General features: G+C 42.5%; 1 protein-coding gene across 2 annotated transcripts in view; it reads right to left on the reverse strand.

Annotated features, from left to right (window-relative positions):
* Positions 1-834: 834 nt before the first annotated feature.
* The window catches only part of LOC110521466 (TLE family member 5), a 41,311-nt gene continuing 18,717 nt past the window's right edge, over positions 835-23,428 (reverse strand). The window contains exons 2-7 of one of the 2 annotated variants that reach the window (XM_021599036.2): positions 13,762-13,850; positions 10,984-11,047; positions 7,238-7,282; positions 5,761-5,823; positions 5,348-5,422; positions 835-4,290 (exon numbers count right to left, since the gene is read on the reverse strand). In XM_021599036.2, the coding sequence (XP_021454711.1) occupies positions 4,063-4,290; positions 5,348-5,422; positions 5,761-5,823; positions 7,238-7,282; positions 10,984-11,047; positions 13,762-13,850 (564 nt within the window). In that variant the 3' untranslated portion in view covers positions 835-4,062. The remainder of the gene's footprint in view (positions 4,291-5,347; positions 5,423-5,760; positions 5,824-7,237; positions 7,283-10,983; positions 11,048-13,761; positions 13,851-23,428) is intronic. The other variant, XM_021599037.2, reaches the window with a different exon arrangement.

A 23,428-nucleotide genomic window follows, 5' to 3' on the forward strand; every position in this document is an offset into this window, starting at 1 on the left:
GAGTCCTGTATCCTGACACAGAAAATAGGGCACTTTCATATTTATTTAAGTACTGGGCTCAGATCCAGAGAAGTCCTTGGGGAGATACAGAGCGGGCAGGAGAGGAGGAAGCGGGTTGGAGCCACAGTAGCTCTGAGGTTTCACCAGCACAACCTCCGAGCACACAAACACACACAGCCAAGGGCACAGTCATTCAACACTCACACTGCCAAGGGCACACTGTCATTCAACACGCACAGCAGAAATAACCAATATGGATAGGGTGTGTGTAACCGCCTGTGTGTGCGCGTATCACTATCTGTGTGTGTGTGTAATAAAAATAGCCGTGAAGGCAATGACAAGTTGTGCGATTGACAGATAGATGGGATATCTACATGAGGGTTGTGCGTTTGACATAGATGGGATATCTACATGAGGGTTGTGCAGCGGTACCAACTGGGGTATGTCCCAATGTCTTCAATGTTACAATAATAAAACAGAACATCTGGTGGTGAGAAGCTAAACCTCAAATCAGGAACGCCACGGAACAGACATACCTCTACTACTCCATGCATCTGCGACAGACGCACATGGAGGGACACCTCAGCAGTGTAGAAATGACACAGGATGTTTTTAAATCAACACTTCCGCCGTGTGGAGTGACAATGAACTACAGGGACCTCAATGCTCCACAGGCATTCACAGACTACTAGGCTAGTATTAGTCATCAAAAGGTCATCCTTCATTTAGTAGTAACACTGAGAAATGTATAGTAACATTACACCATTCACGCTTTAGCTCCACTGCATTGCCTCTGGGACAAGATGCACAAGAACAAAACAGGACAGACAACAATTGATTTGATTGACTTTATTTGTAAAGGCACCAAAAGTACTTCCTTACTGCAGAACATTTCATTTATTTATAGTAAATGTTTGTTATTTTTATATTTCACCATTTCTTTAAATGAAGCTATAATTACATGACACAAATTGTTTGTTTTTTTGGGGGCCAAAGTATGAACTTCAGTTTTTTTTCATTATACACAAAATATGTATTCAAAAAATGACCTATACAAAGCTCAAAATGCTTACAATGCTTCACGCTACGGGGCAAGGGGTAAAGGGCAAACAGTGGGTCAGGGGTTAAAGAGGGACAGGTATAGGTCAAAGTACTGCACTTCCTCTAGTGTCACATCAGTACTGTAGGACAGAGCACAGGAATCATCCAGGACAGACACAGAAGATGCAGCCATATACCTGTGGTGTCCAATCAAAAACGCATATTTTGACCAATTGGTAAAACAATGTTACTCATCTAAGAAAACCAATGGTCCAAACCTCATATCTCTATCATAATCCATTCAAACGTTATTGGAGTGTGTACCCTTGTAGGATGGCCAGAATTAGGGTGACAATCAATGGAAGCCAGAGAAAAAAACTGGGTCAAAAATCTGGAAAATTGCATTGTGTCAGCTAGGCTGGATTCTGTGCAAGAATTAAGGCTACTGGTTACCTGACAGGCTCACTTTCCCATTGAACTCATCTTCCTTCTCGAAGCCGCAGGACATAAATTAGAGGTAATATGGATATCGATTTGAGACATGACGTAGTACTTTCTTATTTTAGTATATGGTTTTCATATTAATTCAAAATGTCTATTCCTTTTTGAAGATTCCTCACAAAAACAAGTGTATCTCCAAAACAGAGCAATGAGCGTATTTTCAAAGCCTTTTACATTTAATTCAGCTCATGCCAATTTAGCTTCATGCGACCAGTGGAAACTTTGAAGACGACCACAAAATGTCAAATCCTCAAAAGTTGTTATGCGAAACCTGCACCGCTATCTGTCAACAGAACTCAGTGCTTATTATCGGATGTATTCGTTTATGAAACCCGACTTTTGGGATATAATGGGAATGATATGTTAGAGAGACCCAACTGATCGATTCACAACATGAAGAACCTTATTTGTCTTGGCAAAATGTATTTTATAACATAAGTGAAATTATCACCATAGCGCGTTTTCACCCACACATAAAGCTTTAGAAGTATAACTGTATACATAAACTGGCCCTCCACTACTAAACAAATACATCGTTAATTTAGCGGAATCTTTAAAAGCTTTTTACTCTCATTTCTATTTCATAGCGATAATATTCAAACAAGTGTATTGATCACAGAAAATGTGGACCAAACTAAAACATTTCGTGGCTAATAGAAAGGCATACAGTTCCAAGAGACATGCGTTTGTGTGCATCTACCCACACGCATTGCATATCACTACTGTTTACGTCGATAAGAGTAAGTTGTGCTGTTCACAAGCAGTATTAGACTTAAAACAAAAGCCACATGTCAATCCCAGGCTCACCACTGACTGACCAAAGTTCAAATCTATATCACAGAGGTTAATGAATGCATTCACATACGGCTATGAAATCAGTTTTCCTGTGACACTTTATCTAAGACATTTACACAGATCTCTACACCCTCACAGTGTAACCCACCATCAAACAGAGAGGATGTCTATTAATATAAGGGGAATACAAAACACATACAATACATCACACGCTGTATAACAGGCTGGGATCAAAGCAATGGTCAGACAATAACACCAATCCCTTCCCAATCGTACAGTAAAACCAGCAGTCAGCTTCACATCTTCTATACCATTCAACCTTTAGTTCTAGCCTACAGCGGCACTTACAGGTCGAGCTAATAATCACACACTTTCTCCAACAGGCTGAGAGAAACATGTTGGGGTTTGTAGAAAATATATATATATATATATATATATTTTTTGAAATGTAAATGCACACCAAAATAATGGCGATTTGTGCTTCATCTACTCAAATGACTGATCAAAAACGTTCATTTAAAACTATTCATTGGCCATGGACAATGCATCCACATTTGTGAGTGCTGTATTTGTATTCTATACGAGAGCTAAATCATGCATAATTTCTTCTTACAGAGACTCATCTTTTGAGTGACAAGATAGTGGGCGCAGTGGACATTTTGTTCTATGCCGCTGCCTAACATGAGAGACCGAGATGTCAACCTGTTTCCTAGAATAGACCAGAGATCCCTGTTCAAAAGAGGTGACTCAGTGGATGTCAGAGCTGCTTTCTAAAAGACTTACTGCTTTCTAGTGTTGAAGAGGCAACGTGCACTCTCCTACTGCATCACCACTAGGGAGAGAAAATATCTGAAGGTGTTTTCTATCTCGCACAATGTTAATCATCGCTGCGATCTGTACATTCAGACTGTTATGATAGTATTGATAGCATGCCTTTCATGGAAGCAATCTAAAGTAGCTCAGTGGGTTAGACAGGGCTCTCTGGGGACTGGAGTCACCAAGTTACACGCTTCACCAAGAAGACTGACATCTTTCAACGATTCTTCTTAACCTGGGGAGGAATCCTAACCTGAAAATCAAAGCGAGGCCAACAAATGTTCAGAACATTTTCTCACTGATATTAATGCAGGATTTTGACGCTAAGATTCAGACATTAACAGACAGTTTTTGCTGTTGCTTGTCTAAAAGTCGGTTTATGAAAACAGTATTGTGAGAGTTACCTCACGTCAACCAACTGAATCAAGTTGACACAACAGAGGCTAGAGATCTGGGTGACGCGAGCCTGTCTGTTGGATCTCTTCTGGTTTGTTATTCCACTTATACTATGTGACATTCAGGCTCCCAGATGGGCCTTGGTAAATAAGAGAGGAAGGAGACGCTCAGCCAGGGTGGTGTAAAAACACAGATCCATTTACCACTGGGCCATAAAGGGAGCAGAATGAGGGAAAAACAAATGAGCAAAAAGACAAGTCAAGCTCAAATCACAAAAATAAAATACAAAATAAAAAGATATATACATGAAAGAAATGATAGTAAAAAAATCTATACTGTACACAAATTGAAGCAGTTGGAATGACGGCAAATGCATCAGATAGGCCGTAGAAGTCGGAGGACTAAAGGGGGAGATGGGGTAGAGGAGAGGGACTGGCATGGATAGCAGATATACAGGACCACAGCCCTCTGACGCAGCGGTAGTTAATATGCGGTAGAGGGCGGGAGGGAGCTCTAGTCGGACTTGTCCCCGTCCTCCTCACGGTGGCTGTCAGCTCCCTCGCGAGAAGCCTTCTCCTCCTTTGCCAGCTGGGCCTGCGAGGCCAGGATGGAGGAGAGGGAGAAGAGGCCTGAAGAGGAGGTGACGGCCGGCAGGGTTGACTGACTCAGGCCCAGAGGCATAGGGGTCATGGGCAGGGCCAGACCCTGGAGCTGGGACAGCTGGTGAGCCTGGAGCTGCTGCTGTGGACAACACACACACAGCTCAAACACAGAGGAGACACAGAGATGGGTACATATGGCTCTCACACGTGCACACACACATATATTGGCAGCCCTGCACTTTTCTTAAAATAACTACCTATTTCTTTGAAAATAAGTTACATTTGAAAACAACTTTTGGTCTCCAAACGTTATTGGATTTTCAACATCGCAGAACCATACATTATATTGTAAACTTAAGTTGACAATTTGAAATATAAAAAATTAAGACAAATGGCATGGATAAACATATTGGCACCCTGGAACTAGTATTTCACTGCACAGCCTTTGGCCAAGATAACTCCCAACAAATGCTTATTGTAGCCACCAATGAGCTTGCTGCAACTTTTATTGGCAATTTAGCCCACTTTTCTACAGAAAACTTCTCCAACTGCTGTTTCTAGCTCTTGCCATAGGTTATGGATGTGGTTCAGATCTGGACTCTTCACTGGCCACTCCAGAACAGTCCAGCGCTTCTTCTTGAACCATTCCAGGGTGCTTTTGATGTGTGTTTGGGGTCGTTGCTGGATGACCAACAACCTTTAACGTCACAGTTTATAAACACTTAAAAACAACAACATTGGACTCCATATAACATTGATAATTGACTGATTTCACGAGGTCCTGCACACATTTAGGACCAGGGGCAGCAAAGCAACCCCACAGTAGTATCAAAGCTCCCCCATGTTTGATTGTAGGGAGAGTGTTCTTGTCTTTGAATGCTTCATTTGGTCATTGGTGCCAATCATTTTGTCAATGCCATTAGTCTTTATTTGCTGAATTAAAATGTTAAATTTAAGTTTACAAAAAAAAAAAAAAAAAAAACCTGCACATCCATTCCACAAAATGTATGACTGGGCCTTGACAAATTCCAGACAAATACCTTTTTATCATCATCATCATCATCATCAAGTAAAGCACCAAACATAAAGCTCCATTAAAACCCAGAGCATCAGATGCATCATCATAATGATGGATTGATAGCTAGATAGTGATGAGTGTCAGACCCATAGAGGACATCCTGGAGGGAGCAGCCTACCCGGATGATGGAGTTCATCTCTGGAGGGGTGACCTGCTTGGCCCTCTCAATGGCTCCCAGGACCTGCTGCTGGTGCTGGAACACACACACATGCAGGAGGGTTAGATGGCTCAATACTACTAACACTGACCCTGTGCTCCTCACCCATTCAATTATTAAGTCACTAACACAAGGCTGGGCTTTGATAGAGAATCAATGATCCACTCCCATGTTGTAATGGGTCATCTCGTCATGGACACAAATTAGCATATCTTATCTGGATCACAGCAGAGCGCTCTGGCCCCTTTCATTACAGGGCTCGCAATGATGAATGGAGATATATATGGGGGAGAGGAGTCAAATAAGAATTATCTCATTCCAGGCTGCAGGGCACCACGTGGGGTTAGGGGTCAGGGGTTAGAGGGTGTTCTTACCTCCTGGGACAGATAGGGGAGGACTTGGGCACAGATCCCGTTCAATCTCTTCACAATCTCAGCCTGAGGAGGTAAAACACATAAGCCCTTAGCTTCATTTAACACCGCCTCAGTCTCACATCAACATACACCCCACCCTCCCAAAGAGCACTTCACAAGCACACATATACATTACTTTACGTTCCAGCAGTAATTGTCATAACAAACTCCAATATGCAAAGCAGTGTTAATTGTGTTACTTTCTAATTCAGTGTGATATCTGAGAAGACACTTATTTACTACGCACCGCCATTCCAGACAAAACACCACACTTATCACTCCATCATCATGCACACTGACCTCGCTCTCCTCTTAAAATGCATTTTGTGCCTCTTTCTATATGTGAGGAAGAATATGATGCACACACACGAAAGTAAGAGGAAATGCCGAATGTTCTGTCAGGTGGGAGAACAATTCATTCAAGCTAACCGGAGAGGGGGTCTTGCAACTGGCAGGGATGGGAATTTTTTTTAAGTGGAGGGAGACAAAGAAGAAACAATAACCCCTTTTCAATATATCCCCAGTACAAGCTGACTAAACTGTCTGGAGCTCCTCAGCTGGAGAGAAGAGAAAGCTTGGGGAGGAGAAAGCTTGGGGAGGAGAAAGCTTGGGGAGGAGAAAGAGAGAACGAAAGAAAGAAAATGAGAAAGAAAGAGAAAAATTAAAAAGACAAAGATAGAAATGAAGAAATATAAAAATTGAGAAGACAGTGAGAGAGAAAGAGCAGGCGTGAATTCTCCTCGACATTCAGTTCTACACATCCCCTTCAATTTCAACCCTCTAATGCTGCCGCAGTTCATCTGCACTCAGTCACACACACATGCACACAAAGCATGCACACACACGCGCTAACATAATTGGGGATCCCCCCCCCATATTTTCTAAATATTTCATCCCCGCCAGATAAAGGAGTAGGGGTGATGAATTGTACTCATGAGGCAGAGCAGGGGGGCTGTGTGTGTATGAGCTTGTATGTTCTCGAGCGTGTGTGCGTGACTAGATTTTTCACTGCGTGTTCTTTGCTGCCGGTGTGGCTGTCAGGGAGGAGCCGTCAATCTTTTAGCGCGCCAGACAAGGTCACAGATAAGGCCGGGTCCACAGAGGCCCATCGCTCTCCCCCAGTAGCCGGCCCATAAATTACCACCCCCACCTCCCAACAAAACCCTCCCGATCTAGAGGCACCGGATAACCCCTTAGACAGCAGTATGCTACTCTTCACTGTCCATGTAGTAATATACAAAGACTAGAGCTTTACCCTGCGCAGTACTGTACTGCTCCTTCCTTTAGAACAATCCCTCTGAATAGGGATGTTTTCTCAGCGATGCCAGAGAGAGATGTTTCACTGTCTGTCTACAGGGGGCATGATGATAAGAACCAATTCCCATCTCCGACAGCACTGCTGAAGAAGGGTTTCCTATTAACATAGACAGAGACTTACCTGCTTGTGCATTTCGATGTTCAGCCCATAGGACATCTCATAGTACTGTAAAGCAGAAGGAAGATGAGGAGTTGTTATACAGTATAATAACAGAAAGAGGGAAACTCCATTATGTCCTGTAAAGTGTAGACAGATTGTTTAGCTATATGCATTTCCTTCTGTCCCACAGAGCCATCTACAGGAGCCATCTCCTGGTTCTCATGGATCATGTCATTACTGTTACACCAGGTAAAACCCTTCGCACACACACCCACCCACCCCGTTGTCCTCCTGTGTCGCTGTGAGACGGAAAGGGATGGTGTGTGTGAGTGTTCGGTGTTAATGAGCAGGCCAGTGGCTCAGCATTAGCCCTGTTAAATCACCAGCTCTGTCTGTGAGGGCACAGGCTCCAGCGTTCAAAAACACGCACGCGCGCGACGGGGAGTACAGGCTGTCCAGCCGAAACTGCACGTCCCTAAAGCAATTATGGTGCTGGGGAAATTGAGGTGCTGGCGATAGCAGCCGGCAAAGCAGGGGAACCCGATAGGCAATTAAGGGAGGGTGGACCAGGCTGGGGCTACACACACACTGATCCGCTGATGGATACGAGTGCAGCGCTGCACAGATTAGATGAGATTAAGCCAGTCAACGGATCAATTAGAGACAGAATCAGACAGCTACACGGGCCTTGCCAGAGACAATGAGATTAGCTAGAGGTGGAGAGTATGTGTTGGGGGGAAGAGAAGAGAGAGAGGATGACAACACCAGAGACAAAAGGACCACAGATGAGACTAGAGGAAAAATTATAAGAAGAAGGAGAGAGACAGAAAGACTGAGAACAATGACATGGAAAAAAGAGAGATGGGCACAGGGCTAGAGAGGAAAGGGGTGGGAGAGTAGATAGGAGACAAAGGTAAAAGAGCGAGATGGTATTTTCAATATTGCTGTATGTTGTAGTTGCTAGACTAAAATGGTGCCAAATTCAATGACCTGTTGTAAAAAAATGTCTTAGAATAAAAGGTGAAAATATGTTTTGTTGACACATTGTTGCAGTGTTAAACATCCTGCTGCCTGTAGAGGTGGTGGTAGGTGGTATGAATGCACTTTCCCCTATATTCATTTAGCAGCGGAGCCCCAAATATACACCGAACAAAAATTTAAAACAGTTCATATAAAGAAATCAGTCAATTTAAATGAAATAGGCCCTAATCATTTCACATGACTAGGAATATAGATATGCATCTGTATTTGGCTCATGCAGAATGACACATCTCCTTCACATAGAGTTGATCAGACTGTTGATTGTGGCCTGTGAAATGTTGTCCCACTCCTCTTCAATGGCTGTGTAAAGTTGCTGGATATTGGCGGAAACACTGTCGTACGTGTCGATCCAGAGCATCCCAAACATGCTCAATGGGTGACATATCTGGTGAGTATGCAGGTCATGGAAGAACTGGGACATTTTCAGCTTCCAGGAATTGTGTACAGATCCTTGCAACAGAGGGCCGTGCATTATCGTGCTAAAACATGAGGTGATGGCAGCGGATGAATGGCACAACTATTGTCCTCAGTTACTCGTCACGGTAACTGTGCATTCAAATTGCCATCGAAAAAATGCAAGTGTGTTCATTGTCCTTAGCTTATGCCTTCCCATAACATAAACCCACCACCACGGGGCACTCTGTTCACAACGTTGACATCAGCAAACCGCTTGTCCACATACACACCGTCTGCCATCAGCCCAGTACAGTTGAAACCGGGATTCATCCATGAAGAGCACACTTTTCCAGCAGTCTGCAGTCAGGTCAAGACTCTGGTGAGGACGACAAGCACGCAGATGAGCTTCCCTGAGACGAAAAAAAACAAAACAATTTGCAGAGGGATGCACCTGATTGGCAATGATGTTCAGATATCCTGTGGCTAGGGCTGGGCGATATGGCCAAAATCTCATATCCCGATATCGGTAATTTCATATCCCGATAACGATACATAACACGATATACACATTTTCTGTAAATTCAATGAATAAATAATTTATATAAAACGACCACATGTAAAGGCCTATTTCTTATTACATTTTGAATTATACTCAACAAATACAAGGTATTTGCATTTGGTACCTTGGGTCGAGTATTAGCATCAACTCACGAAACGTCCATTTCTCGACCGTGTAAACTGGGGCCATGTCTTTGCAGATGTAAGTTGTAACGGAGGCTGTTATCTCCTTCTATCTTCGTGATTCTTTGCCAAATGGTGTGACGCGGGCAAAAGCCTCTTGCAAGTAGGGGGTTTGTTTTGAGCACTCAACTGTACTTTTTTGGGTCTCATCCGTACTCTCTCCGTACTGTTTCACATGATTCTTGCGTAGGCGGTAAAAGAGGTTAGTGGTGTTTGAGCCTGTTGTCGCGACCGGCCTGCGGGAAATTTTGGTTTTCTGGTCCGTGTCAGACTTTTCATACCCAAACCACGCCCATGCGACCGAAGTAGCCCCTCTTTTAGGTAAGAGCTCAGTGTCTCTGTGCTCTGTGTCACGTTCACTCTCCTCCATGTTTGTTTGTGTTGCAAATTTCCTTCCACATGGCACGTGTGAAAAACGCAAAGCGAAATCCAATTGACAAAAAATATTGCTGTAAAGAGTGTGATTTGCAACACCACGAAATAAACGATAGAGCATAATATGAAACGATAGACGTTTTTCTATCGTCACACGATATGTATCGTCATATGGCCCAGCCCTACCTGTGGCATTCAAACATTGCTCAAGGCTCCCAATGAGTGCCATGAAAACAGCAGCCTGCAATGTCAAAACATGGCATAATGGATGCATGTACAGTACTCATGTGGTTTTGTCCATACCCTAATCCTCCCATCAGCTTGAAAGAGCAGGAACCCGGGACTCATCAGACCAGGCAATGTTTTCCAATTCTCCAGTGTTTTCGTTCCATAGCCCACTGGAACCGCAGTTTCTTGTTTTTTTGCTGAAAATAGTTGAATGCTAAGGTCATCGGCTGCCATACCCCATTTGTGTCAAGGTACGACGAGTTGAGCATTGTTTTATGGGTCTTTGGGCACCAATGTTGTACTGGACTGTCAGTTGACTAACTGTAGCCCATCCGTTGCTCTGCACAATGTGTGTCAGCCTCCGTTGTCCTCTTTCATCAATGACCTGTTTTCGACCACTGGCTGGATGTCCTTTGGAGAGTGGACCATTCTTGATACACACAGGAAACTGTGGAACGTGAAAAACCCAGCAGCGTTGCAGTTCTTCACACACTCAATCCAGTGCGCCAGGCACCTACTACTATACCCCATTCAAAGGCACTTAATTAAACCTTTTGTCATACCCATTTACCATCTGAATGGCACCCATACACACACCTGTCTCAATTGTCTCAAGGCTTAACAATCCTTCTTTAACCCGTCTCCTCCCCTTCATCTACACTGATTGAAGTGATTTGACATCAACAAGGGGTCATATAGCTTTCACCTGGATTCACCTCGTCAGTCTACGTCATGGAAAGAACAGTTCCTAATATTTTGTACTCAGTGTATATCTGTACCAAACAGAACTAGCAGTCGCACACATGAGCGCACAGACACATCAGTTATATTTCAGATGGTGTCATCATTACATTTTAATGCATTTGAGTAGAATGTCCTTTTAAAAAGTGACATTGACAGAGCAGGGTCACTCCCAGTAGCACACACACAGGCTGACACAGGCAAACACACACACAGCGAGACACAAACACAAAAAAAAAACTCACCATGATATAATGACGTTGCATCTCAGACTTCTCACTGGCCAGCTTGTCACACTCCAGCTTCAAACTGCAGAGAAGAGATCAAAATAGAAAATATTTAGGCTCCAGGAAGCATCACTCATACCTCTTCAGGAAGACAGGAAATGACTTCATCCTTCCCTCATCGGATCTTACAAGGTGTCAATCCACCAAGAGAAAAAAAGCCTCCCAAATAAACCCTAGTAAAATACCCATACGTATTCCCAGAGTGATTTAAATGTCCTGCCTATAAAAAGCGGACGGTTGGTGGATGACGTGGATGTGCAGCTCTGCTCTGTGTCGCAGACAGCCATTAGCTGTAATCATGTCACAGCGCTCGCTGCAAAAGTTACAGGACGTGACAGGACAAAGGAGGCCAAGCCTCTACTGTCACACCACTTATCACAAGCTTTCATATTGGAATGGCGCCAGTGTTGACATCCCCCTCTGTAGAGCGTTCCAGTGGATCCACATTAACCAGGAGGAAGCAGTTCGGAATATCAGACCAGGGTTTATAATGGTGTGTTTACGTTAAGATTGTTTTTGGGATCTAGATCTGTGCCGTCAGCGTCACTGTGAATGAAGACTCAAATTAGGCAGAGCGTTAGCTGTGGCGAATCCTCATCATTGTCCCCAACTGGGAAAATGCTGCTCATAGCCACCGCTGACTCCGTCACTGACATGGAAAAATAGTTGATGCAAATGGGATCATATCAGCGGCGCTGTTAACTCAGCCCAAAGTGAAAAGGTTAAATGATTCTTTATTATTTATTTTTTTACAACCAAATCTCTATTTTTGATGTATATGCCATATTATAGATAGGTCCGGACTCCTTTGTGATTTCACTTGTTTTTGATAAACATAAGTTTATACTATAAGGACAAACCCGGTCTGGACTTCTGCATAGGGGACTAGATGATTAGAGATGAGATTCAGAATGACAATACACTGAGAGCTTTGCAGTTTTCGAAAAGGAGGCATTTGTTTTTGTTCATGTTATTTCAGGGCCCTCATACCGCACAACTCGAGAATGAGGAAGTGATTCGTTGTTTGTGGTAAGTCTATCACAAACAAGTGAAATCACCAAAACAAACAGGTGTCTGGACCCTTCTCGGTCCTATGCCATTTACATTTAAAACTGAGTTATTTTTTACAAACAAATATTTTCCTTTAAAGAATAAACCTCATTACAATTCAACAGCAGTCCTCAGATTCTCTGACCAAACAAGTGCTCAGGGGGGCGCATTTCATTCAGACAGCTCTCTCTCCCTCCCTCCATCCGTCTCTACTCCTCTTTCGCCTGCAGCCTTCACTTAGCCAAATCGCTTTTTCCTCCTAAAAATAATAATAATATCGTCAGCAGCGCGTGCGCAAACACAGGGGTTGGTTGTCATGACAACCGGCCTCCCCTGCTGCCACCCTACCTGAGATCGGATTGTGATTGTCTTTGTGCGCCTGTGATTGGTGGAGGTGGCCCGGGGGCTCGGAGAGACGCTCTCAAACGACACTTTGATGGAGTTTTATTGCCGCTCCTTCCGCCTCTAAATCGCTCCTGCTGTCATCTTTATTTTGATTTATGTATTCCCTGATCTATTTATGCATGTGAGGGGGGGGGGGGGGGGGGTGACAGTTACAATGCTCACTACTATGCTCAGGAGACCACCTGCAGAACATTTCCCTAAAAGGGCTGAACGCAGCCTTCTACAAAGCCTCGTCTATGGCTCCTCGGCTCAAGTCATTAGGCAGCGTGTATGCAAGCTCTGAATACGGTGTAGAGAAAAGGTATTCTTTCAACTGCTTCTGAAGGGGGTTAAACGGTGGGTTGTCTAGGGAATTACACACCAAAGCCCAGGCTCTGAGGTGTTCCTACTACACTAGGAATGGACTGATGATCAGAGACAGAAATTTCACACAATGAACAAACATGCAGGCTTTTATCTGCCTCTCCTCTGATGAAGCTCAATAGAACAGGGAGGAAAGAAATCCTCAGCCAATACACTTCCTAGTTCCTATACCACAGGTAAATAGAGGGAGGGAATCAGAGGCAGTTGTAGCCCTGCTGCTTCAAAGGCTAGAAATCCATAAAGCGGAAACCTTCCTTGGGTACCATGAGATCCACGAACTCCACACATTTAGTCATGAATCAAACAGAGCAATACACTGTACTCTCTGGTACATCTCAATCCAGGTCAAATAAATGACCTTGTGCCATCTAGCAATTGCCAATTTTGTTAGGTTGTGGTTATAGCAGGACATCAATAACAGTGCTTTCTATTACATGAAAGAGAACAAAGTTCTAGACTAGGGTTCTAAATAGAACTGACACACACATCCATTGGTCTGCTCTTAAAACATATGTCCTATTTTCATGTCTTCTCCTCTGGAGCAACAGCACACTCCTAGAATACGTATTCTTTCACCTGCTTCCATCTGCTTCTGAAGGGGGTTTAACGGTGGGGCGAAATAAAATGTATTAGTCTTGCTGTGATTTATTTGATATTCTAATCATGTAGGTTATTCCAGTGGGCTTTTGCACAGAACCATGTGCAGCAGTGTACTCTAGTACTGCACACTGTATACTTACGCAACGTAACTCATAGCAGAATAGAATTCAAGTGTTCTAATATGTACACTCACCTACAGAGATATGGTTATGCTCAGAGTATTCACAAATAGCAGACAGGTTTAGTATCTTAAACCCTGGTTCCCTCAGATAAGCCTTGGTTGAAGGGTTTGTGTGAGAAACAGTGCTAAATGGATACCTGTGGTATTGTGCTTGGAGGAACTGGAACTCGTCCTTGATTCGGTCACATGAATCGGAGGTTGTGAATTTCAGCTGCTGCGATGAAGCCTGCAAGATGGACAGACAGACAAACACCATCAAAACACGTCAGTGAAATAAAAACCAGTCTGGCCACACTAGGGTCATTCCACCTCAAAAAGCACATGGGGATTGACAGAAACCATCTTATATGATCGTTTCTGTAGTTACTGTTGAAACACTTCGGAGAAATTAAGCCAAGTGAGTGCACCCATATTTACCATTTTAAATTATAGGATTCAGATAGTGCCTTCAGAAAGCATTCACACGCCTTGACTTTTTCCATATTCTGTGTTACAGCCAGACTTTAAAATTGATTAAATTGTGATTGTGTCACAATGTCAAAGTGGATTTATGTAGACATTTTTACCAATTAATAAAAAATGAAAAGCTGATATGTCTTGAGTCAATAAGTATTCAACACATTTGTTATGGCAAGCATAAGTAAAAATGTTGCATGGACTCAGTGTGCAATAATACAGTGCCTTCAGAAAGTATTCACACCCTCAACCATTTCCCCCAAAAATGGTGTTACAAAATGGGATTAAAATGGATTTAATTGTCAATGACCGTACACAATATACTTGAATGCCAAAGTTTTTATTTTTTTAATTGATGGAAAATAAAATAAATATATCTTGAATAGATAAGTAGTCAAACCCATGATTCAATACATGTTGGAACAACCTTTGGCAATGATTAGAGCTGTGAGTCTTTCTGGGTAAGTCTAAGAGCTTTGCACACATGGATTGTACAATATTTGCATGTTCATTATTTCAAAAGATTCAAGCTGTGTCAAGTTGGTTGTTGACCATTGATTTTCAAGCCAATTTAGGTCAAAACTGTAACTAGGCCACTCAGGAACATTCAATGTCTTGGTAAGCAACTCCAGTGTATATTTGGCCTTGTGTTTTAGGTAATCGCACTGCTGAAAGGTGAATTTATCTCCCAGTGTCTGTTGGAAAGCAGATAGCCAAGCACAAAATCCTAGAGGGAATATCTGGTTCTATTGTTTCTTTTAATCCTAATAAACGTCCTAGTGCTTGCCGATGACAAGCATCCCCTTAACATGATGCAGCCACCACCAGGCTTGAAAATATGAAGAGTGATTCTCAGTGATGTGTTGTTGTGTTGGATGTGCCCCAAACATAAAGCTTTGTATTCAGGACTAAAAGTTAATTTCTTTGCCACATTTGATTGCAAACAGGATGCATATTTAGGAATATTTTATTTTGTACAGGCTTCATGCTTTTCATTCTGTAATTTTTGTTAGTATTGTGGAGTAACTACAATGTTGATCCATCCTCAGTTATCCCATTTATTCATTTAACCTTTATTTTACTAGGCAAGTCAGTTAAGAACAAATTCTTATTTACAATGACAGCCTAGGAACAGTGGGTTAACTGCAGACCGACAGATTTTTACCTTGTCAGCTCGGGGATTCGATCTAGCAACCTTTCGGTTACTGGCCCAATGCTCTAACCACGAGGCTAATTGCCGCCCCCAAACACAGCCATTAAACTAACTGTTTTAGAAAGTCACCGTTGGCCTCATGGTGACATTTGCTTTTATGGAGGACTGGTTCAAATTGTGAGGATGACCACAATTTACTTTCATCATGAGCCAAATCTTAGTTTCCTACTCAAAGTTGCAAAGGAAATGTTGTGATCTAGTTGATAAAAAACAAGAGACCAGCGCAAAAGATGTGGTGGTATAGCAGGAACAGCGGCATCTAGTGGTCAAAACCTGATACTTTCAAACTACTTCATGGTAAATAATGCAAGGGACATCAATTGCTAATGTCTCTGAACAGGGTATGAAGCAAAAATTCTCCAAGCCCCAGCATCACACTACTTGTCAGAGAACTGATACTGTATACTGGTTGTTGGGGTGGGATTGGCATGGGGTTTTGCGGGGGGATCCCTCATCTTATTCATTGGTAGAAAGAAGTTTTGTCCAAATCAGATGTAGGGTACTATATTTATTGAACTTATTTGAATCCTATAAAGTTAAAATGGCCAATATGGATGCAATCAATTAGCTTACATTTTCAGATTTTCAAAGAAGTATACAAAATAATGTTTCAGGAATGTCAATCTTACTTGTTTCTAACTACAGAAACAATTTCAGAAAAATCTGCGATGATGGGTCATGGTTTGCTGAAATGACTCAACAGTACGAGTGGGTATTGTATGGTCATTACACTTTACAAGCAGTGGTGGTAGTGGATGTAAAATATAAATGCAACATGTTAAGTGCTGGTCCCATGTTTCATGAGCTGAAATAAAATATCCCAGAAATGTTCCAGTCGCACAAAAAGCATCTCTAAAATGTGCAGAAACTTGTTTACATCCCTGTTGGTGAGCATTTCTCCTTTGCCAAGATAATCCATCCACCTGACAGGTATGTGATATCAGGAAGCTGATTAAAACAGCATGATCATTACACAGGTGCACCTTGTGCTGGGGACAATAAAAGGCCACTCTAAAATGTGCAGTTGTGTCACACAACTGGCATGCTGACTGTAGGACTGTTCACCAGAGCCGTTGCCACATCATTTAATGTTCATTTCTCTACCATAAGCTGCCTCCAATGTAATTTTAGAGAATTTGGCTGTACGTCCAACTGGCTTCACAACCACTCCAGCCCAGGACCACCACATCCAGCTTTTTCACCTGCGGGATCGTCTGAGACCAGCCACCTGGACAGCTGATGAAACTGGGTTTGGACAAGCGAAGAATTTCTCCACAAACTGTCAGAAATAATCCCGGGAAAGTACATCTGCGTGCTTGTTGTCCTCACCAGGGTCTTGACCTGACTGCAAGTTCGGCATTCAGTGGGAAGATTCTCACCGTTGGTGGCCACTGGCACACTGAAGAAGTGTGCTCTTCACGGATTAATCCTGGTTTCAACTGTACTGGGCAGATAGCGTGTTTGGCATCATGTGGGCGAGCAATTTGCTGATGTCAACATTGTGAACAGAGTGCACCATGACCGTTGCATGAACTTCCAGTGCACGTTTACAGAGACCACTGAGGCTGTACCCCTACAGTTTTAGACAGTAGCCAATAGACTATCAATAGACTGTAGCCAATAGACTATTGTGGCTATCAAGCATAATGTATGCATACCAACAAAACCAATGGAGCAAATCCCATAACATTTTCACATACAGTGCCTTGCGAAAGTATTCGGCCCCCTTGAACTTTGCGACCTTTTGCCACATTTCAGGCTTCAAACAAAGATATAAAACTGTATTTTTTTGTGAAGAATCAACAACAAGTGGGACACAATCATGAAGTGGAACAACATTTATTGGATATTTCAAACTTTTTTAACAAATCAAAAACTGAAAAATTGGGCGTGCAAAATTATTCAGCCCCCTTAAGTTAATACTTTGTAGCGCCACCTTTTGCTGCGATTACAGCTGTAAGTCGCTTGGGGTATGTCTCTATCAGTTTTGCACATCGAGAGACTGAAATGTTTTCCCATTCCTCCTTGCAAAACAGCTCGAGCTCAGTGAGGTTGGATGGAGAGCATTTGTGAACAGCAGTTTTCAGTTCTTTCCACAGATTCTCGATTGGATTCAGGTCTGGACTTTGACTTGGCCATTCTAACACCTGGATATGTTTATTTTTGAACCATTCCATTGTAGATTTTGCTTTATGTTTTGGATCATTGTCTTGTTGGAAGACACATCTCCGTCCCAGTCTCAGGTCTTTTGCAGACTCCATCAGGTTTTCTTCCAGAATGGTCCTGTATTTGGCTCCATCCATCTTCCCATCAATTTTAACCATCTTCCCTGTCCCTGCTGAAGAAAAGCAGGCCCAAACCTTGATGCTGCCACCACCATGTTTGACAGTGGGGATGGTGTGTTCAGGGTGTGAGCTGTGTTGCTTTTACGCCAAACATAACATTTTGCATTGTTGCCAAAAAGTTCCATTTTGGTTTCATCTGACCAGAGCACCTTCTTCCACATGTTTGGTGTGTCTCCCAGGTGGCTTGTGGCAAACTTTAAACTACACTTTTTATGGATATCTTTAAGAAATGGCTTTCTTCTTGCCACTCTTCCATAAAGGCCAGATTTGTGCAATATACGACTGATTGTTGTCCTATGGACAGTCTCCCACCTCAGCTGTAGATCTCTGCAGTTCATCCAGAGTGATCATGGGCCTCTTGGCTGCATCTCTGATCAGTCTTCTCCTTGTATGAGCTGAAAGTTTAGAGGGACGGCCAGGTCTTGGTAGATTTGCAGTGGTCTGATACTCCTTCCATTTCAATATTATCGCTTGCACAGTGATCCTTGGGATGTTTAAAGCTTGGGAAATCTTTTTGTATCCAAATCCGGCTTTAAACTTCTTCACAACAGTATCTCGGACCTGCCTGGTGTGTTCCTTGTTCTTCATGATGCTCTCTGCGCTTTTAACGGACCTCTGAGACTATCACAGTGCAGGTGCATTTATACGGAGACTTGATTACACACAGGTGGATTGTATTTATCATCATTAGTCATTTAGGTCAACATTGGATCATTCAGAGATCCTCACTGAACTTCTGGAGAGAGTTTGCTGCACTGAAAGTAAAGGGGCTGAATAATTTTGCACGCCCAATTTTTCAGTTTTTGATTTGTTAAAAAAAGTTTGAAATATCCAATAAATGTCGTTCCACTTCATGATTGTGTCCCACTTGTTGTTGATTCTTCACAAAAAAATACAGTTTTATATCTTTATGTTTGAAGCCTGAAATGTGGCAAAAGGTCGCAAAGTTCAAAGGGGCCGAATACTTTCGCAAGGCACTGTAGCCTACATGTGGTGTTCAATGCTGGCATACATTGCATGAGACTTTAAAAAATGTAAAAAGTTTACATTATGAAGGGCTTGAATGTTTTTTTACTTGGTCTGTAACACCATGGGCCAAATAGGTGACTGTACATTGTATGATGCAAGAAACCACTTCAAAATAAAATTAATTATTATTACCATAGAGAATTAGATAATGTAGGCTACCCCTCTGCTGATTTGCATATTTAAGCCTCTGAAAATACTACACTGCCCCTTTAATTAAGACATAAGCTTTATACCTGACTGGCTTTTCAAAGACAGCTTGAAATGTAGCTTACACATTTTGTGCTCTTGTAGGAAGCATCAACTCCCCATTGCTGACCTATACTTATTCATAATTGGGCTAATTACTCGCTAACTAGCAAAGAATATCAATAAATGTGCACACACTCTGCTCTGAAACATGCAGTAACTCACGGGTGATTGAAAGCCCACTCGTGGGCTACCTGCCAATAGAATTCTACACTTTTGCGCTTTGGCTCTGCCTAGAACAAAGTCAGACTGAATTTTGCAGCTAGATTTTTTTTTTTGTATTGAAAAAGGGGCTGCTATGATATTGATTCGCTAACAGAAAAAAACATCTATATAGTACAAATTAATGGGGCGAACTCAATGAAGTCTTTCTCTGCGCGGCCTGGCATTTCTTCAGCGTGGAAGTCCTGGAGGAGGTGTGCGGCTTAAGAGGGAACATTGGTTATAGTATGGGAAGGCATAAGCAACAGACAACGCCACCATCACCTCATGTCAGCATGATAATGCACGGCCCAATGTTGCAAGGGTCTGTACAAAATTCCTGGAAGCTGAAAATGGCCTGCATACTCAGACATGTCACCTAATGAGCATGTTTGGGATGCTCTGGATCGACACGTACAACAGCATTTAAGTTCTAGCCAATATCCAGAAACTTTACACAGCCATTGAAGAGGAATGGGGCAACATTCACAGGCCACAATCAACAGCCTGATCAACTATGCGAAGGAGATGTCTCGTGCAGCTCGTGCAGTCACACCAGATACTGACTGGTTTTCTCCTACGTTTTATTGAAGCCATCTGTGACTAACATATGCATATTTGTATTCCCAGGTATTTGAAATCATAGATTAGGGCCTAATAAATTAATTTCAATTGACTAATTTCCTTATGTGAACTGTAAAATCTTTGAAATTGTTGCATGTTGTGTTTCTTTTTTTGTTCAGTTTAGTTGTGTCTTTGTGCCAGACTCATTGCAGCTTTAAACCCAAAAAGGAACGTTTTATCATTTATTTTGCAGACGACATAATGGGTCAAGTGGGAAATCTCTAAAATGTTCCCACTCTAAAGAGTTTCAAAGCAAGCCATAACCGCATATATTATTTTGCAAATCTGCAATTGCAGCAATAATAACAGCTATACAAAAAAAATGACCCTTCAGCACATTGCAGAATTGTTGTTTGTGATGAATCATAAATGGGCTTCTTCACTAAAAGGAGTCTCACTACATTGGGAGTTTGGACAACACTTAGAACATGTTGAAATACAATGATTTTCCTTATAATTTCAACAATGCAACCAGTTTGGAAATGTGCACCCTCCGTCTTGCTGTAGATACTGTGACGTCAGGAGGTACGCCTAATAGTAGACACCTTTTCCTAAGAACAACACAGCTGGTTCCAGATCCGACAGATTGACTGACTTGAGATTTTGCCAAACCCGTTTTAACTTTGAAAAGATTTACAGACTTTTGATAGCCAGTATGATAACTATCCTAAAAACAAAGGAAGGCTAAATGCTAAGCCACATTCCCTACAATCAAAACACTTAGGAGGCCAAGTGAAAAGCGCTACATACAAGTAGGCCTCATCCATTACAATCATCGTTATCACCAAGCAAAATCTCTACACAACCATAGCCTACAGGCTCCAAGTTCCAATTGATCTAATCTTTAACATATATCCAGCCAACCGTTGCAAAGACAAAGCAAACCGTGGCTATAGTCAGCCTGACCCTGCAGGTAGCCCCCAGACAGAGCTAGGACTGGGGAGGGGGAGGGATTCTTGGGGGGGGGGGGGGGGGGGGGGGCAGTGTTCCTCCCACAGTAGTTTGTCAGCCTTGCTATGAACAAAGCTCCAACCGGGAGTACCCCTAACCACTGATACAGGGTCATATTTTTTTGTCCCCCAATCTAAATGGTAAAGGCTGGGGTTTGAGGTAGGGTAATCTGATCCTAGATCTGTGGATAGGTGCAACTAGTGGCTTGAGCACCCCAACCATGTAGGCCCCTTACCCTTAACCTCACCCACATGTGATGTCTGATTTTCCCCCATAATTTATATACCATGACATTGCTGTTGCTTGTTACGAAATGTCAAACTTTTATTTCTCACTTTTTGGATTATGTGTGTATTGTTATTGTATTGCTAGGTATTACTGAACTGTAGGAACTAGAAACATAAGCATTTCCCTGCACCGGCGATAACGTCGGCAAATATGTGTACACAACCAATAAACTGATTCGATTTGAGGTACTCTAGGCTATATAAAACATGCAGTAGTACTGAGTCTACTATTGATGGTGCAGTGCTGTAAAGTGACCGAAACAAGAGGCTCTATGGGGCCTTAGAGCACACAACAGATGGATGCACATAATGTTAATGAAATACTGCCGTAATATTGTGACACATGCCATCTGGTGTGACGAAAAAGGTGCCTGCTCGCTGTGAGAGTGTCAAATGTGTGCGCGTGTGTGTACGTACATGTGAGAATGTGTATTTTAAGTATGAGTGTGTAAGTGCGCAAATGTGTGTTTTAGTTTGTGAAGTCAGCACGTCTCAATGCAGAGAGAGATAAGCCTCCATAAAGATGCTCTGCTGCTGCCATTGAAGCCAACACCTAGTCCTTGGAATGAATCATGCACACGCATACATAAATAAATCCAGCCTACTTTTACACTGCCTCTCTCACAAACGCACACAAGTATTGTTCACACACAGCTCCAAAATGTAGGACAATCCCTAATTTGATTCTTCCCCACTCCTTTGAGATGCAATTAAAGCATTACAAAGCTTTGTGCTATGGTGGGGCAATAGTCTTCACTGACTACATGGGATTCATAATTTCAGGAAATTTGCAGCCCCCACCCATCCCTTTCCTCCTCCTCCCCCACCCAGCCCAGCTATTGAAAAAAATAAAATCATATAATCCAAGTGAAATCTACTCCGCACCATAATGTCTATCTTAAACAAGGATTACAAACCAAATCCTGTTTCTGCTCGGCAGATCAGACCACAGGCTATGCTTCATGCATGCACACACACGCCGACAATAACACAGAGTATCATCAGAAAACATCCTCCTCAATTGTAAATCCTGCCTGAGGGGAAAAGCAGTGTGGGGATTGCATTTCCTGGAGCTCCGGCTCCCTGTTTACATCTCCACGGGAAGGCTGAGGAGAGAGCGAGAGGAGGAAAGGAAGGTGGTGGTGGTGGTGGGGGGGGGGTTCTAATCATTCACCAATGACAGGATATTGACATGACCAACTTCTGCATCACCACATTCAGGGTGGAACAGAACCAGAAGGGAATCTCTCACAGACAGATAATTAGAGGGGGATAAGGGAAATATGATGCGCAACGCAAATCTGTTTACTAACGCATATGGACATATGAACAACACTTTAACCTCAACACAAACCTACCTGAAACACAAATTGTTTACTGCCTTAGATGGACTCCTATAGCGACAGTAAACAAACATGTAACTTGGGGGACAGGGACATGACCCCCCCCCCCCCCCCCCCCCAATACTAGAAACACGTAAATTTGACCCCATCCCCAATATTATACCATGATCAGTTTGATGGATTTGAAAACATTTTCAGACTGTAAAGCACCAGGCAGCTGCTGGTTTTATGTGGCTTTAAAACTGACTCAGTTCCTCATTTTCTACAAAACTAAAAAATACTGAACAAAAATGACAACAGCTCTGGTGGACATTCCTGCAGTCAGCATGCAAATTGCACGCTACCTCAAAAATTCAGATATCTGTGGCATTGTGTTGTGTGACAAAACTGCACATTTTAGAGTGGCCTTTTGTAGACCCCAGCACAAGGTGCACCTGTGTAATGACCGTGCTGTTTAATCAGCTTCTTGATATACCACACCGGTCAGGTGGAGTAATTATCTTGGCGGGGGGGAGATATTCACTTACAGGAATGTAAACACATTTGTGCACAAAATTTTAGATAAATACATTTTTGTGCATATGGGAAAATTCTGGGATCTTTTATTTCAGCTCATGAAACCAACACTTTACATGTTGCGTTTATATTTTTGTTCAGTATATGATTGGATCCCCAACCACCAGATATGCTTTCGGTTGTGCCTGGTCCCCAGAGGCAGCCGACTGACATGTTGCTTTGATCTGCAGTAACAGTTCAGGGGCATGCACTTGCTCTCTCTCTTTGTGGTGTTTGCTGAGGAGAGGTAGCTACAGGGATCATAATTAAGGGCGTGCTGTAGAAAATAATGTCTGGGATGGTTCTGGCACCATAGATCCAAAATCCATACAACCACTGTAGGCTTTCATCAAAACATGTTAAAAATGCAAATGAGATTGATGCCACAGATCAGAATGTTTAGCTTAAAATGTTGATAAATGTATTTCTTCACATTATAAGCACACCAATGCGCACACCGCACACAGCAGTGGCTGTTGAATAATTAAAGAATGTTGATTTGAAAAGTAATAGAACATGAAAGAAATGCTGGTTACAATGGCATAAGGAAGTGT

This window comes from Oncorhynchus mykiss, chromosome 30, assembly GCF_013265735.2.
Source record: "Oncorhynchus mykiss isolate Arlee chromosome 30, USDA_OmykA_1.1, whole genome shotgun sequence".
Lineage (NCBI taxonomy): Eukaryota > Metazoa > Chordata > Actinopteri > Salmoniformes > Salmonidae > Oncorhynchus > Oncorhynchus mykiss.